This window comes from Rhinopithecus roxellana, chromosome 10 (assembly GCF_007565055.1).
Source record: "Rhinopithecus roxellana isolate Shanxi Qingling chromosome 10, ASM756505v1, whole genome shotgun sequence".
NCBI classification, from domain to species: domain Eukaryota; kingdom Metazoa; phylum Chordata; class Mammalia; order Primates; family Cercopithecidae; genus Rhinopithecus; species Rhinopithecus roxellana.
In genome coordinates this window covers 129177196-129193248 of record NC_044558.1, presented here as the reverse complement: position 1 = coordinate 129193248, position 16053 = coordinate 129177196, and the positions used below count along the sequence as shown (strand labels likewise).

The 16053-nt window shown below is 40.5% G+C and overlaps 1 protein-coding gene across 2 annotated transcripts; it reads left to right on the top strand.

Moving 5' to 3' along the window:
- Positions 1–1206: 1206 nt before the first annotated feature.
- KCNJ8 (potassium inwardly rectifying channel subfamily J member 8) lies at positions 1207–11082 on the top strand. 2 transcript variants are annotated; one of them, XM_010361204.2, is made up of 4 exons: positions 1207–1270; positions 1589–1725; positions 2597–3040; positions 10000–11082. In XM_010361204.2, the coding sequence occupies exons 3-4, from the start codon at positions 2667–2669 to the stop codon at positions 10898–10900; spliced, it is 1275 nt and encodes a 424-aa protein (XP_010359506.1). In that variant the 5' UTR covers positions 1207–1270; positions 1589–1725; positions 2597–2666; the 3' UTR covers positions 10901–11082. The 2 variants fall into 2 exon arrangements, with proteins under 2 accessions (XP_010359506.1, XP_030795794.1); XM_030939934.1 differs by lacking the exon at positions 1207–1270 and adding an exon at positions 1366–1383.
- Positions 11083–16053: the final 4971 nt, after the last annotated feature.

The following is a 16053-nucleotide window of genomic DNA, read 5'->3' as shown; positions in this document are numbered from 1 at the left end:
TTACAGGCTTGAGCCACCGAGCCTGGCCTTTCCTTTCCTATTCTAATCACATCCCTGCTTGTATTAGAGTATATCTCTCTTGCTACAACTGCCTCTTAAAAGCAACAACTATGACATATATTTATATATCTCTAGACACATAAACCTAAAAAAAGTTTACAAAGGTGTGCAATAAATGTTCCCCGGGCTAAAATAATGAATAATAATGTGTACAAAGTCAAAAGCAAAATAGAACAATGGCAGGAATTGACTGATTCTTCACACACTTGTAAAACTATTACACTATATAAATCACTGCAAAAATTAATGACCGTAGAAAGGAGGACTACCACTAACAAACTAGGATCCTGGGCTTACCGGGGTTAAAGAGATCTAACCACAAGGGGAAAAAAATGTTCTTAATTTGTCATCATTAAAGACTAATTTTAGGTCTTTGGGTAATTAAATGAATACATTGTTTATGCTCCATACACTTTCGGCCCGAGTCTTGGAAAATACGTGAAACTTCCAAGAATTAAAGTTTCCATTAACGCAAGTGCCAAAATCAGGAGGCTTGACCTGTGGGAAAAAGCACATTTGTCTTCGCTGGCTCCTTTTCAAAAAGCTATAGATGTTTATTGTATAACCTTTTTTGTACGCAAATGCTCTGTTTTATCATTCAGACCATCTAGACAGAGGAAGAAGCTGCAACATTTCAGAAAGCAACCAATTACTGAAGACCGAGTGACCTGGCCTTATCAGCGCTGAAGTGTTAACGGCGTTCCCTGTTTGGGGCAAAATTTCTCCATCGGGAGCCACTGCCAGTGGTTTCTTTTTTCTTTTTTTTTTTTTTCCTTAAGGGATAGGGCGGGGCGGGGGGGGGGGGCAGTCGCTGTTTTGAGGGGTGTGTGTGTGTGTGTGTGTGTGTTTAATTCCCTGGCTTTGGCTGGTGAAGAAATAGTTTACTAGAGTGGGTTTCAGAACATCTTCCACCTGCATCTCTCCTAGCAGGTGGAAATTTAATGTAAATAATTGCGTGTGCCCACAGCTTGAACGCCTTGGAAGAATATTTTCTGACCTCTCTGCTTTTATTCAGTCCGAAGTAGCCCAGTTATCATGAAGAAGCCCAGTTATCTACCTAGGTTACAAAATAAAATTAAAATTAAATCTCCTTACGTCAGTGAACTTGGACTCAGAAAGTTCTCTCCCCTGAGCAGAGAGCCTTTTAAAGACTTGTGTGTCACGCTGGCGGCAGGGGGTCGCGGCTACTGGAAAGGAGCTGGCTCCGCAGGTCCCGCCCTCCCCCGGGTCGTCCCTCCCTCTGGCCTGATCCCTACCTCCCGGGGACTCGCGCTCGCCCCCTCCCCGCCCGCCCCCTACTCCGCGACAGCGGCGGCTTCCGAGGTCTGGCGTGCGTCAAAGCCCTAACTGGGAGGCTGATTTGTGGAGCATCCCCCTCAACCCCCTTGTCCCTCCTCCTCCCACTGAAGTGGCCAAGGGAGTTGAGCTGAGCAGGGGGAGGGGAAGATCTACACCCATCCCCCTTCCTCTAGCCCTCCCTGCGTTTAGATTCAGTTGCACCTTTTATTATTTTAACTCTTCTCCATAGGACACGCAGCCCCCAATCTGTCCCTCCGGCCTGGCGGCCCCTGGTCCCGCGCGCCAGGATGGGAGAGCGAGGGACCTGCCCGCGGCCCGCCGGCGTGTGCAAGGAGGTCCAGCCGCCGCGCCCGCTGCCCGGAGTCTGTAAGTTTCAAAGCTGCTCCGGGGGAGGGGAGGGGGAGGCTGTCCGCGTCCCCATAAATGATTTAAAATGCAAAACACCGGAGAGGCTTGCAGTGTTGGATGGACTTTTCGGGGCGCACACCCTACTGCACCCCGCAGGCTGTTGTCTGGATTTTTTTTCTCCCCCCGCACCGTGTATATTTGATTCCTTAGTTGTTTAAAAAAAAAAAAAAAGTGTTCAATTTTTCAATTTATAATATTATGATTTCCACAGGAACTTTTTTAACTGTTTTTTTTTTAGATGCAACTCATTCTTTCGCATTTAAAATAATTCTTATAATTTATAAATTCTATAGCACACCACTTACTATAATTTTGTCAGATTACATGTTATTTATACTGCGCGAGGAGTCACGGCCTTTGCTTACTTCTAAAAATAACGGAGGAAGAATTTCCCCTCTTCACTTTTAATACTGCTACATCATCTAAGTACTTTAATAAGTAAGTAGATCGTGCACCCAACTGGTCTTAATCTTCTTGATTGACGCCACGTGCTGTAGTCTTGCACTAATTTATAGACGCGGTTCATCGCAGAGAATTATCTTTGAGCCTGCTGTTTACCGGAAGGCTCTTGGTTTTGTTTAGCTAAGGCTATGTCCATATGTGCTCAGAAGATAAGAAAAATTGAAACAGTTCTTTTTATTAAAACCAAGTAATTTTTCTGAGATCCCAGAACTCAAGCACAAGCTAGACTCATGTTTGGGTTAGTGAAAAATCAGTTTTGGTTTTGCATGTCACCTCGCGCATGTACAAACATATCCTTGAATACAAGGACCAAGAGGTGAGCATAGGGTGGATTTTTAAGTTTTTAATGACTGTTTCCCTCGTGCAGGAGGACGGGTGTCCAGGGACGGAGAGGCAGGTGACAGGCAGGTGGCTAAGCTGGCTATGGTGACAGGACGATGTTGGCCAGAAAGAGTATCATCCCGGAGGAGTATGTGCTGGCGCGCATCGCCGCGGAGAACCTGCGCAAGCCGCGCATCCGAGACCGCCTCCCCAAAGCCCGCTTCATCGCCAAGAGCGGGGCCTGCAACCTGGCGCACAAGAACATCCGTGAGCAAGGACGCTTTCTGCAGGACATCTTCACCACCTTGGTGGACCTGAAATGGCGCCACACGCTGGTCATCTTTACCATGTCCTTCCTCTGCAGCTGGCTGCTCTTCGCTATCATGTGGTGGCTGGTGGCCTTTGCCCATGGGGACATCTATGCTTACATGGAGAAAAGTGGAATGGAGAAAAGTGGTTTGGAGTCCACTGTGTGTGTGACTAATGTCAGGTAAGAATGTAGTGGGATGAGGCAGGGGTTGAAAACAGTAGAGAAAAAGATGTCAAAATGCCTTTTCTCTTATCATTCTGTTATTTAATTGAAAGTGAAATAAAGGGTTTGTTTTAGAATCTTCAGAAACAAAAAAGCACAATAAAGAACAAAACCTAACACAGTAAATATTTTTTTAAATGCAGCTTTATGGATGAAGAGTCTCTGAAAATCTAAGCTTCAGTCCTTTGGACTAGCCTTGAAAATGTGGTACCAGTTATCAAAAAAAAAAAAAAAAAATTGTAATTCAGAGGATAACACAGAGTGCTTTACTCCAAAAGCACACACATTTAGTTCAGTATGAAAAAGCTGCTGTCCGTAGTCTCAGTGTCCACAGTTAAATATCTCTGATCAACAAAAAAAATTATGCTAGTGGACATTTTTCTATGACTCTTCTAACCCATGACACTTTCAGAAATAATAAGAAAAAAAAATAGGGAGGTCCTGGGGGACAGTGTCCTAGATTAAAAATCCACTAAAAAAAGAAATAAATATCATTCCTTCTTTATCGAGATTATCATAACATAGCTGATTGCTTGCATAGGATTCAGAAATTAAAAGTTGTGCTAAGATTCAGAACTAGAAATTGCTACTTTTTAATGAAAATTAGTCCAAAATTTTATGGAAGGGGTTATATAAAAGCAATTTAATGTTGTACTCTTCTTTCAAAGTTTAAATAGAATAAGGACAAGACAGTTCTTAGATTACCTAACTTTGGCTTCTTTCTCATATCATAAGTATCTCAAAGACAGGTAAATTGAATTTGATTTCAGTGATTCTCCTCTCTCACTTTCACATGGTTTAAGAACATTTAGTTGAGGTGATTTGTTTCTTAATTTGTTGTTGTTGTTGGGAGGTGGAAAGAGATAAATTATACCAATTACCAAGATATTCACTGTGAATCAAAACAGTAGTAATAATACTGGAAAATTTTTCAAAACATTTTTAAAAGAACATTTTAAATTCACATAATTCACAAAGCAAGGAAACTTGAAAAAGCATTATGATACCAGGAGACTGTAAAGGATGGGACCTCTAGTGACTCTGAAACCTTATGAAGCTAGCATATCACTGCAGAAAGTGGACCCCAGACTGTGAACTTGTCTACCCTTCCATTTGCTAAGTAACTACAATACCAGTCTTTCAAGGAGAAAGGCAGCATTAGTGCGCAGGAATCACACACCACAGATTTCAGCTCAATTTTTGAGGAGCAAAAACTATTGAATTGATGTATTGCTTTTAATATTGATTATTATTTCCCTTTTTCAAACTTGTCAGGAACTGTTGTCTCAAAGAAAATGCAGTTGGAAAACATAGGAGATCATCACCATACCAGATATAAAGAAAACACAATACTTAAAATATCCGTTAAAACATTCAATAGAGGCCGGGCGCGGTGGCTCAAGCCTGTAATCCCAGCACTTTGGGAGGCCGAGGCGGGTGGATCACGAGGTCAGGAGATCGAGACCCTCCTGGCTAACACGGTGAAACCCCGTCTCTACTAAAAATACAAAAAACTAGCCGGGCGCGGTGGCGGGCGCCTGTAGTCCCAGCTACTCGGAGGCTGAGGCGGGAGAATGGCGGGAACCCGGGAGGCGGAGCTTGCAGTGAGCCGAGATCGCGCCACTGCACTCCAGCCTGGGTGACACAGCGAGACTCCGTCTCAAAAAAAAAAAAAAAAAAAAAACATTCAATAGATATTCTAAGATCAAATATCATTATCTATAATATATCTCTTTAAGAAACTTACTGGCACTGATAATTGGTGAATCATTTTCATATCAAAATAAATGTTTACTCTAAATTATATGATAGATACTGATAAAAAAGAGATAAAAGAAATAATAACAGCAAACCTTAAAAATATTCATTCTCTCCCAATGAGAATTTAAAAGGTGACTAATAATAATTCTAATTCTTTGCGTTTTTCTCTTTGTAAATTCAATGTCCAATCATATCACTAAAATTGGAAACAACATTTTTCATTGAATATTCACCAGTATTTCCAAATAATGTTTGACCATTCTTCTTTTAGGGTGACTCATTTTCTCCTTCATATATTTTCTCCTTCAAGGAGTCTCTTTGACTCCTTCATTTAATATGAGTCAAAAAATAGACCAATATATTTCCTCTTTCTCAATATTATCCAGCCTACCTCTCTCTGTAACAGAACAAAGGAACAGCTAAACACTTTTATCTCTTGAGATTGTTTAGCATAGCAAGTGTCAGTAAAAAGCTGGATCTTGTACCATATGTAATATTTAGAATTCCTAAACAATATATAAAATATCCACATGAATAGTCTCTTAAACCATTAAAACAAACCATTTGGGATATTTATCATTAGATTGCTCTCTGAAGTATGGATACATTATCAGAAATCAGTGTTTTATCCATACCCCTTCTCTGGGGTCCATTTTTATTTTTCGCCGTGTTTTGGGGCTATACCAGATATCTTTTTGTGGGTAGCTGGTGCAATAGGCAATTACTGTAGTTTTCCATGAATCATTTTAGCACCAAAAGAAATAGGCAACTTTCGCACTCCACTTAAAAACGAATCAAAAGAATAATCCATGTATTCTTGCTTATCCCTTATGGTTTTCTACAAAAGTGCACTGTATATACCAAGTATTCAAATGTTTTTAAACATTTTTCTCACCTGCTGTCCATAGCATTAATAAATAGGTAATACTTTGAGAGACTGCTAATGTGTGGCTTGTCTTCTATAAAGTTAGAGAAGTTGGAAATTGGGGTTGGGGGCAAAGATAGGACTAATCTCTTTTCCACGAAGAAGCCACAGCAGTACTAGTTGTGAAATTAAGTGTTATAAATTGATAGTAATAAATGTGGTGCTTCCCATATGGGGGTAAATGAGAATCACCTGAGAACTTTTCAAAAGCATCTTACCCAGATCCAACCTCAGCCTATCAAATCAATGTTTATTCACTAAGATAGGGAGTAGATGTTCTATTTGAAAAAGCTTCCCAAGAAAATCCTACAACTTCTTGGTTCCTTCCCTTTGCTTCTTTCACAGGATTAGGCCAAAGTGAGAAAATTCAAGTTAGTATAATATTAATTACAGATACACCTTAGAGATATTGCAGTTTTGGTTCCAGACCATTGCAATAAAGCAAATATCACAATAAAGCCAGTTACACAGACTTTTTTGTTTCCCAGTACATATACAACATTTACATTATATTGTAATCTAATAAGTATGTAATACCATTATGGTTGAAAAATGTACATCTCTCAATTCAAAAAATATTCTAATGCTAAAAAATACTAATAATCATCTGAGCTTTCTGCAAGATGTGGTCTTTTTCCTGGTGGTGGGACTAGCCTCGATATTGATGGCTGCTGATTGATCCAGGTAGTGGTTGCTGAAGGTAGGGGTGGCTGTGGCAACTTCTTAAAATATGACAATGAAGTTTGCTGCATCAATTGACTTTTCTTTTCACAAAAGATTTATCTGTAATGTGTGATGCTGTTTGATAGCATTTTACCCACAGTAGAAATTCTTTCAAAACTGGAGTCAATCCTCTCAAAACCTGCCACTGCTTTATCAACTAAGTTTATGTAATCTTCTAAATTCTTTTTTGTCATTTCAACAGTGTTCACAGCATCTTCACCAAGAGTAGATTCCATCTCAAGAAACCACTTTCGTTGCTTGTCCAGAAGAAGCAACGCCTCATTCATCCAAGTTTTACCATGAGATTGCAGCAATTCAGTCACATCCTCAGGATCCGCTTCTAATTTTAGTTCTCTTGCTATTTCTACCACATGTGCAGTGACTCCCTCCACTGAAGTATCGAACCTCTCAAACTCATTCATGAGAATTACAATCAACTTCTTCCCAACTCCTGTTAATGTTAATATTCTGACCTCCTGCCATGAATCGCAAATGTTCTTAATGGCATCTAGAATGATGAATCCTTTCCAGATGGTTTTCAATTTACTTTACCCAGCTCCATCAGAGGAATCACTATCTATGTCAGCAATAGCCTTATGAAATGTAAATTTCTTAAGTAACAGGCCTTGAAAGTCAAAATTACTCCTTGACTCATGGCTGTAGAATGGATGTTGTGTTAACAGGCATAAAAACAGCAATCATCTCCTTCTACATCTCCATCAGAGCACTTGAGTGACTAGGTGCTTTGTCAATGGGCAGTAATATTTTGAAGGAATCTTTTTTTCTGAGCAGTAGGTCTCAGCAGTGGGCTTCAAATATTTAATAAATCATGCTGCAAACAGATATGCTGTCCTCTAGCCTTTATACTGCTACTTATAGAGTGCAGGCAGAGTCACTTTATATGCTTCAGGGCTTCAGGATTTTCAGAGTGGTCAATGACCATTGGCTTCAACTTGATGTTACCAGCTGCATTAGTTCCTAACAAGAGTTAGCCTGAACTTTGAAGCTTTGAAGCCAGGCATTGACTTCTGTCTAGCTATGAAAGTTGTGGGTAATGTCTTCTTCCAATAGAAGGCTGTTTCATTTTCAACACTGAAAATCTGTTGTTTAGTGCAGCCACCTTTACTAATTTTCTTAGCTAGATCTTTTGGACAACTTGCTGCAGCTCCTCTATCAGCACTTGGTGCTTCACCTTGCACTTTTCTGCTTTGAAGGTGGCTTCTTTTCTTAAGCCTCCTGAACCAATCTCTTCTAGCTTTAAACTTTACTGTTGCAGCTTCCTCACCTCTCATCCTTCACATAGAATTGAAGAGAATTAGGGCCTTGCTCTAGTTTAGGCTTTGGCTTAGGGGAATGTTGTGCCCGATTTGGTCTTTTGTCCAGACCACTCAGACTTTCTGCATCTCAGCAATGCAGCTATTTCGCTGTCTTATCATTTGTGTCTTCACTGGAGTAGCACTTTGAATTTTTTCAAAACTTTTTCTTTCCATTGTTCACAACTTAGCTGTTTGGCACAATAGGCCTAATCTTTGGCCTAGTGTGGCTTTTGACTTGCCTTCCTCACCAGCTTAATCATTTTTGCTTTTGATTTAAAGTGAGAGGCAGCAAATATTTCCTTTACTTGAACGCTTAGTGTTCTTTGTAAGGCTATTAACTGACCTCATTTCAGTAGTGCTGTGTCTCAGGGAACAGGAAATCCCAAGGAAAAGGGGAGAAACAAGGGAGCAGCTGGTCAGTGGAGGAGTCAGAACATACACATTTATTGATTGTCACCTTATGTGGGCATGGCTCATGGTGCCCCAAACTAGGGGTTCTCAGTCCTTGGTCTGCAGACCAGTGCTGGCCTGTGGCCTGTTAGAAACCAAGCCACATAGCAGGAGGTGAACAGCAGGGGAGCAAACATTACCTCCTGAGCTCTGCCTCCTGTCACATCAGCGGGGGCATCAGATCCTCATAGGAGTGCGAACCCTATTGTGATCTGCGCAGGTGAGGGATCTAGGCTGCGGGTTCCTCGTAAGAATCTAATTCCTGATGATCTGAGGTAGAATAGTTTCATCTCGAAACCATTTTCCCCCCATACACCCCCCAGTATTGTCTTCTACAAAATCAGTCCCTTTGCCAAAAAGGCTGGGGACTGCTGCCCTAAACGATGACAATCGTGACATCAAATATCACTAATCACACATCATGGTAACTGATGTAATAACAATGAAAAAGTTTGAAATCTTGTGAGAATTACCAAAATGTGACACAGAGACACAAAGTGAGCACGCGCTTTTGAAAAAATTGTGCTAACAGACTTGCTGTACAAAGGTTGCCACAGACCTTCAATTTATAAAAATGCAGTATCTGCAAAGTACATTACAGCAGAGTAGAATAAAATAAGGCGTATCTGTATGAGATCTTGACACAGTGATTTACTAGTTTCTGCCTCTAGTTCTCCCTTTCATCATTTCAGTATTCTCCAGAACACCTAGAGTAGCACTCCCCAACCTTTTTGGAGCCAGGGACTGGTTTTGTGGAAGGCAATTTTTCCACTGATGGGGTTGGGGGATGGGGATGGTGTGGGGATAAAACTATCCCACCTCAGATCATCAGGCATTAGATTCTCATCAGGAGGGGGTAACCTAGATCTCCCACATGCGCAGTTCACAATAGGGTTCGCTATCCTATGAGAATACAGTACCTCCACTGACCTGACTGGAGGCAGAGCTCTGGCTACCAGTAATGCTGGCTTACCCACTATTCACCTCCTGCTGTGTGTGGCCTGGTTCCTGACAAGCCATGGACCACTACTGGTCCCTGGCCTGGGGGGCTTGGGGACCCCTGACTTAAAAGAACAAAATTAGATCATCAATAAGACACTTTTCTTTCCAAATGGAAAACCATTCCCTTCTATTGAAAATACTAGTTGTTTGTAATAATGTGTTTTATGCCAGTTTTTTTTTAGCACTGTGCTATTTCTATATGAGATACAAAATAAGCATTAGCTAATGAATATGATTTTAAAGATTATAAATAATAAGTTCACTCAGTACTCAGTACCTTCCATATGACTCAAGTCTCCTAAACATAGATATGCAATAAATAATAAACATCTACCTGGTAGAAAGTTTTACAGAGTAAACTGTGCCTTTGTGAAAGTGAAGTATTTCGCAATGTAAAATATGCCTTTATATAAAAATATATTAATCTTTTACACAGTTAAGCCCATCACTATGTGACCTGTGAAACATTAATAGAATGTTAATTAGGCCTTGGCTTAAAGGAACTCAATGAATTAATAGAATGTTAATCTCCAGAAGTCTGGAGGTAGATGCATGCAAGAGAGAGAGAGACTGTTCTAAACACAGTTTAGAATTTGGCATTTTACAAGTTTAATTTGGCTAGTCTGTCTGCAAGCATTTAATAGTCTCTAGTGGAAGAAATGAAAAGTTCAGCCTGGCATATTATTTCATTATTCAAAATGTGACCTGATGGTGTTCTTTTCTGATATCCTTCCTCACAGGTCTTTCACTTCTGCCTTTCTCTTCTCCATTGAAGTTCAAGTTACCATTGGGTTTGGAGGAAGGATGATGACAGAGGAGTGCCCTTTGGCCATCACGGTTTTGATTCTCCAGAATATTGTGGGTTTGATCATCAATGCAGTCATGTTAGGCTGCATTTTCATGAAAACAGCTCAGGCTCACAGAAGGGCAGAAACTTTGATTTTCAGCCGCCACGCTGTGATTGCCGTCCGAAATGGCAAGCTGTGCTTCATGTTCCGAGTGGGTGACCTGAGGAAAAGCATGATCATTAGTGCCTCTGTGCGCATCCAGGTGGTGAAGAAAACAACTACACCTGAAGGGGAGGTGGTCCCTATTCACCAACTAGACATTCCTGTTGATAACCCAATCGAGAGCAATAACATTTTTCTGGTGGCCCCTTTAATCATCTGCCACGTGATTGACAAGCGCAGCCCCCTATATGACATCTCAGCAACTGACCTGGCCAACCAAGACTTGGAGGTCATAGTTATTCTGGAAGGAGTGGTTGAAACTACTGGCATCACCACACAAGCACGAACCTCCTACATCGCTGAGGAGATCCAATGGGGCCACCGCTTTGTGTCCATTGTGACTGAGGAAGAAGGAGTGTACTCTGTGGATTACTCCAAATTTGGCAACACTGTTAAAGTAGCTGCTCCACGGTGCAGTGCCCGAGAGCTGGATGAGAAACCTTCCATCCTTATTCAGACCCTCCAAAAGAGTGAACTGTCTCATCAGAATTCTCTGAGGAAGCGCAACTCCATGAGAAGAAACAATTCCATGAGGAGGAACAATTCTATCCGAAGGAACAACTCTTCCCTCATGGTACCAAAGGTGCAATTTATGACTCCAGAAGGGAATCAAAACACATCGGAATCATGACAGCAAGATAACCCCAAGACAGTCTTTTATCAAGTTTCGATGGTTTATGCCAGGCACTGTCAGACTGAACCAGAGCTGGAACACAATAATGTGTCTTTCCACATTTTATTACACTAAATGATATTCATATTCAAGCAACAGCACTTTCTGTAGTAATAAAAAGTAACACACAAAGTGGAGGATTCATGGCTTATGCTTGTTTCATATGTGTAGAATTCTCAGTGATATGCTTAAGTTATGTGTAGGAGTGGGTATGCTCTCGTTTCTCTCAATTTGAAACACAAGAATCACTAATAGTAACAGGCCTTGAGCACAAAATTTAGTCAAGAAATGAAATCTGTTTGAAATGCTTAGTTGGTGAAACCACAGATCTCTCTGTTACTAATGATCACTCTGGAAATGCGAATAGAATAGGAGGAGAAAAAACAAAATCATGTTAATGTCTTTTGTATATCAACCTTCTCCTGTCTCCATGATACTGCATTTGGTAGGAAGCCTGAGGCAAAAACCGTTTAAGTGGATCTGTTTGTAAGTGGATTCAGTTCATTCACTTGGTCTGTCGGTGACTCCTGAAGGTCTCCTGGTCCATCTCATTGCAGCCTGTTGGGCAGAGCTGGACAAGGTGTCTTTGGAGGAAAGCTAAGTCTTGTCTCATTTAGGACTGGGTTCCCAACAGTGACAATCACTTCCTTCAGCTTCTTACTTCTTCTTCTAGAATCCCCACAGGGAAATACTGTATTGAATATTTTATTAAAACATTTTCTTTGTACTCACTGTAGTTTTGTGATTCCTGTTTCACAAAATCATCCCAAGTTAAAACTCAAGAAAAGATGTTTTTAGAGCCATATAACAGAGATGTCAAAGTGATACTACTCACTCTGAGATTCCTCTCTCTCAAATCTGTTTGCTCCAAAACTAGCTTTTTTTGCTTTGTTTTGATTTTATTTCAAGTTTTAAAATGTCCTCTTGGTTTTTCAATCTGAGCCTGACATACCATAAAAATGCTATAAGCTTTTTTTTTTTAATCTTCAATCTCCCATCTTAAAACTATACTTCCTTCCCAGTAATATCTGAATTTAGGCTTGGTATTTATAGATTTAGCATTATCTCATTTGCTAAAGTGAGATTTTCAATCAACGCTTCATTTAAGCATCTTTAGTGCCTGCTTCTTCAAGGAAGGGATGAGAGAGGAGAAAGAAGTACTAGATTAACAAGCTATATATGGTCTTATTCTTACGTTTTATATAGCTAAACATCAGAAAGCTGAACTATTGTGAAATCTTTCACACAGATCTGGGGGTTTGTATTTATGAACATTGAAATAGGCAGGGAATTATGAAATGTTCTGTCTTAAGACACATGATTCTCACCAGGTGAATGGAAATTGTTTATCAGGTCATTGAGTTAATCATTCCTGAAAGGGTTCTAACTGTTCCTCTGAACTCTAGACTCACAGATCAAACAGGCACCTGAGGCTCCACTTGGATATTGAACAAGCGTTTCAAACTTACTATGTCTAAAACCAAATGCTTCATTCTCACTCACAAAACCTGTCCTCCTCCCAGTCTTCTTCCAATCACTCGGGCATCAAGTCATGACCTGGAAGTCGTTCTTGTTGCCTCTTTCATACCCTACGTGCCATCCATTAGCAATTAACTCTTGGCTCTGCTTTCAAAATATATCCAGAATATGACCAATTCTCTCTACTCCACCACTTCCTTCATAGTCCAAGAAAGGATACTTGTTACCCAGTATGTATGCATGCATCTGTAACAATTGTTTGAATATTAAAACATTTCTGTCTAGGTTGCTAAAGACTATCTTAATAAAACTTAACCCAACAGCAACTACGGAGGTGGATATCAGACCTCAAAACAATTCTGGAACAGATGCAGGTTCCCACCTTCCCACCCCAGGGCAGCTGAGCAGACTCAGAGGCAGCTGCCACTGATCCAGCAATAAGAACACAGATAGCGGCTTCCTGCTGCTCAGTAGCAGCCCAACGTTTGTAGAGGTGACACAGGCTGTGCAGCAGGTGATGTCAGGACATAGTGGAGCTGAGATGTCCAGGGTCTAGAGAATTCCCTAGCACCAGGGGCAAAGCTAGCTACGGAGTACAGGCAGTTCCCCCAGCCACCTTCCAGCTGCAACTAAATGCTGAGTGTCAAGGACCTAATGACTGTCAATATAATGGGCATGTCAATGAAAGGTTATGAGGGCTCCCTATGTCAAGTTGTGGCTCAGACAGGGACATCATTTAGCTAGAGAGAGCCACACCAAACCACAGGTTCTATCAGCAATTTCTAAAAATCTGAAAATGTTTTAGAGAGTATTAAAATGATTTTGTGACCTATTTTTGCTAAAACATATTTCACTGGGTAAGCAATTTTGAGAACTATACAGTTTTAGAAGATAAGCCTGACTCTGTACATATATATGTGTACATGCATGATTTTGCCTTACATATTCTGTTTAAATATTATTTATATTCAGTATTTTGGTTCTCTGCTTCTACCCTTTCTTCCACCTCCACAATTCATACAGCAGGAACAATATTTTTTTAAATCACAAGTCAAACTACATGACACCTCTTCTTAAAGCCCTCTTCTGCCTTTTTCATTTTCTTTTTTCTTTTCTTTTTTGGAGACAGAGTCTCACTGTGTCGCCCAGGCTGGAGTGCAGTGGCACGATCTCAGCTCACTGCAACCTCTGCTTCCCAGGTTCAACAGATTCTCGTGCCTCAGCCTCCTGAGTAGCTGGGATTACAGGCGTGTGCCACCACACCTGGCTAATTTTTTGTATTTTTAGTAGAGCCAGGGTCTTACCATGTTGCCCAGGCTGGTCTCAAACTCCTGAGCTCAGACAGTCTGCCCACCTCGGCCTCCCAAAGTGCTAGGATTACAGGTGTGAACCACCATGCCCAGCCCTTTTTATTTTTCTTAAAATGCAAACCAAAATCCTTAGCAAGGCTGACAAGTCACTGCATCTCATTGTTAGCACTCTTCCCCTCAGTGACTCCCATACTTTTCCACACTGGCCTTTCTGCTCTTTGAGAAAGAGACATATGGCTCCTGCATCATGGATTTGCTTCTACCTGGAGAGTTTTCCCTCAGAAAGCCTCATGAGTCTCCCCTGTCATGATTTAGTCTCTGCTCGAGTGTCACCTCGTGAGGAAGTATAGTGTAATAGTTATAAAAACAGACCCAGAAGCCAGACTCCCTAAGTTTCAATTTCAATGTTAACATTTAGCACCTGTAAGGCCTTGACAAAATTAGCTTCTTTGTGCCTCAGTTTCTCCATATATAAAATCAGGATGATTATAGTATCTACCTCACAAATTTGTTGTGAGGATTAAGTGAGTTAACATATACAAAGGGCTTAAAAGAGTATAATTCATTGGCCCAGGACAAACACTTGAAATAAAGGATATCCTTTATTTCAAAAAAGGCAAAAGGCAATAAAAGAAAAAAAAAAAAGGATTACCTTCAAAGTAATTGGCTTCTTAGTAAATGACTGATTCAATGCATTACTCTTCTTCTCTAGGACAGAGATAAAAGAACTCTGCAACATGAATCTGATCTCTTGAAACCTCTGCAGCAGAGGCCCTTATATCTGCCCACTTCCAGTTGCTTTTCCTGATCCTTTGACACCTTTAACAGACACTTGCCTGTCCTCAAACATTGTCATGTGTAAAATACTACAATGTGTAAAAAGGAAACATTTTGCATACAGAGATTTCTGCTTGCGCTTGTCTATCATGTATTTATTCATTTAGTAATATATATTGAATGTCTGCCGGGTCTGACACTTATCATCTGGGAAAAATAACTAAGTGTGTCTATTTTCTTTAAGGAGGAACAGAAATTGATAGCCCGGGTATATGCTGATTCTGTAGTAAGTAATCAGAGATGGAAAGTATCAGGTAAGATAAACTGGAATACATGCCAGAATTGGAAAAGAGACACTTTTATCTCAAAATCAAAATCCAAACATACTGCTAGTTACTGAGCAGGTATGGGAAGACAGCAGAAGACCTAGAACTGTTGCACATACAGCTTTGCTGAGAGCTGGATGAGAAAATAGAACATTGTCCTTAGAACTATCATTTTTCCCTGCTTTATCCCCATACCATAGTTTTATTCGACAATGCCTTATTGTTTGCATCTTAGCTCAAGACTCTCTCTAAAGAAAATCATTGTTGCCCTTGTCCAAATATCCCTGGCCAAAATGTTCTGACATGTAAGTGTGTCTCAGAACTGACAGTTTCCCAGCAGCTTAAGGAAATGACCTGAGTTCCCAAAGAAAGTCTAACCCGCAGAAAAGTTAGTCACTTAATGAACATAGGGCAGCATTTTCTCCCCTCTAATATTTGGATTTCATTTTGTTGTTGTTGTTGTTGTTTAGCGACTTGGCATTCATGGAGCCAGAAGTTTTCCCTTTGATAATAAATCAATTGTAGATAAAGAAGAACGAATGAAAAGACATCTACATCTCCTGGGACTCCCACTCCCAACTTTTGTTATTTTCAGCATGGAAGGTAGAGGCAGAACTGTAGTTAGTGTCTCCAAGGACCAGTGCATTAAAGTAACCATAACAAATCCTACAGGCTGTTTAAGAGGAAACCCAAGGGCCATGCTCTTCCCATGATCTTTATGCACAATTCTCATCAATGGTGATGGGAATTTCCCTACAGACCTAGAAAGGATGTGACTCTCAATTACACCCCTTGATAATCGCACAGATTCAAGTTTAAGTTCATGAAAATCTTAATCAGTCTTTAACTTCAGATCAAAATATTACGTTGGAGCCCACTTTCATTTTAGGTTATTTACATCTTCATGAATACTCTTTTCAAGAGGTGTTCCAGTTCTCATGAAGATTTTCTTGGCTGTACCATATGGCACTCCTTCTTCCACTCCAATACTCCCGGGGGTAGTTGGAATGAAACTGTTGCCTTACACTGAGTTTATCTTAATTATTTGAAGGAACAAAAATATTAAATCTGGATTTCCACACACTGTTGGATTGCTTCAGTGGGTATGGAAAAGTGGAGGCTGAAACAGTTGTCTGTAAAACTGAAGTTAAGATATATAGTACTTCAAAGGGCTTCACTTATTTGCCACTGATTGCTGAAGAAAGTTCACATTCTTTAC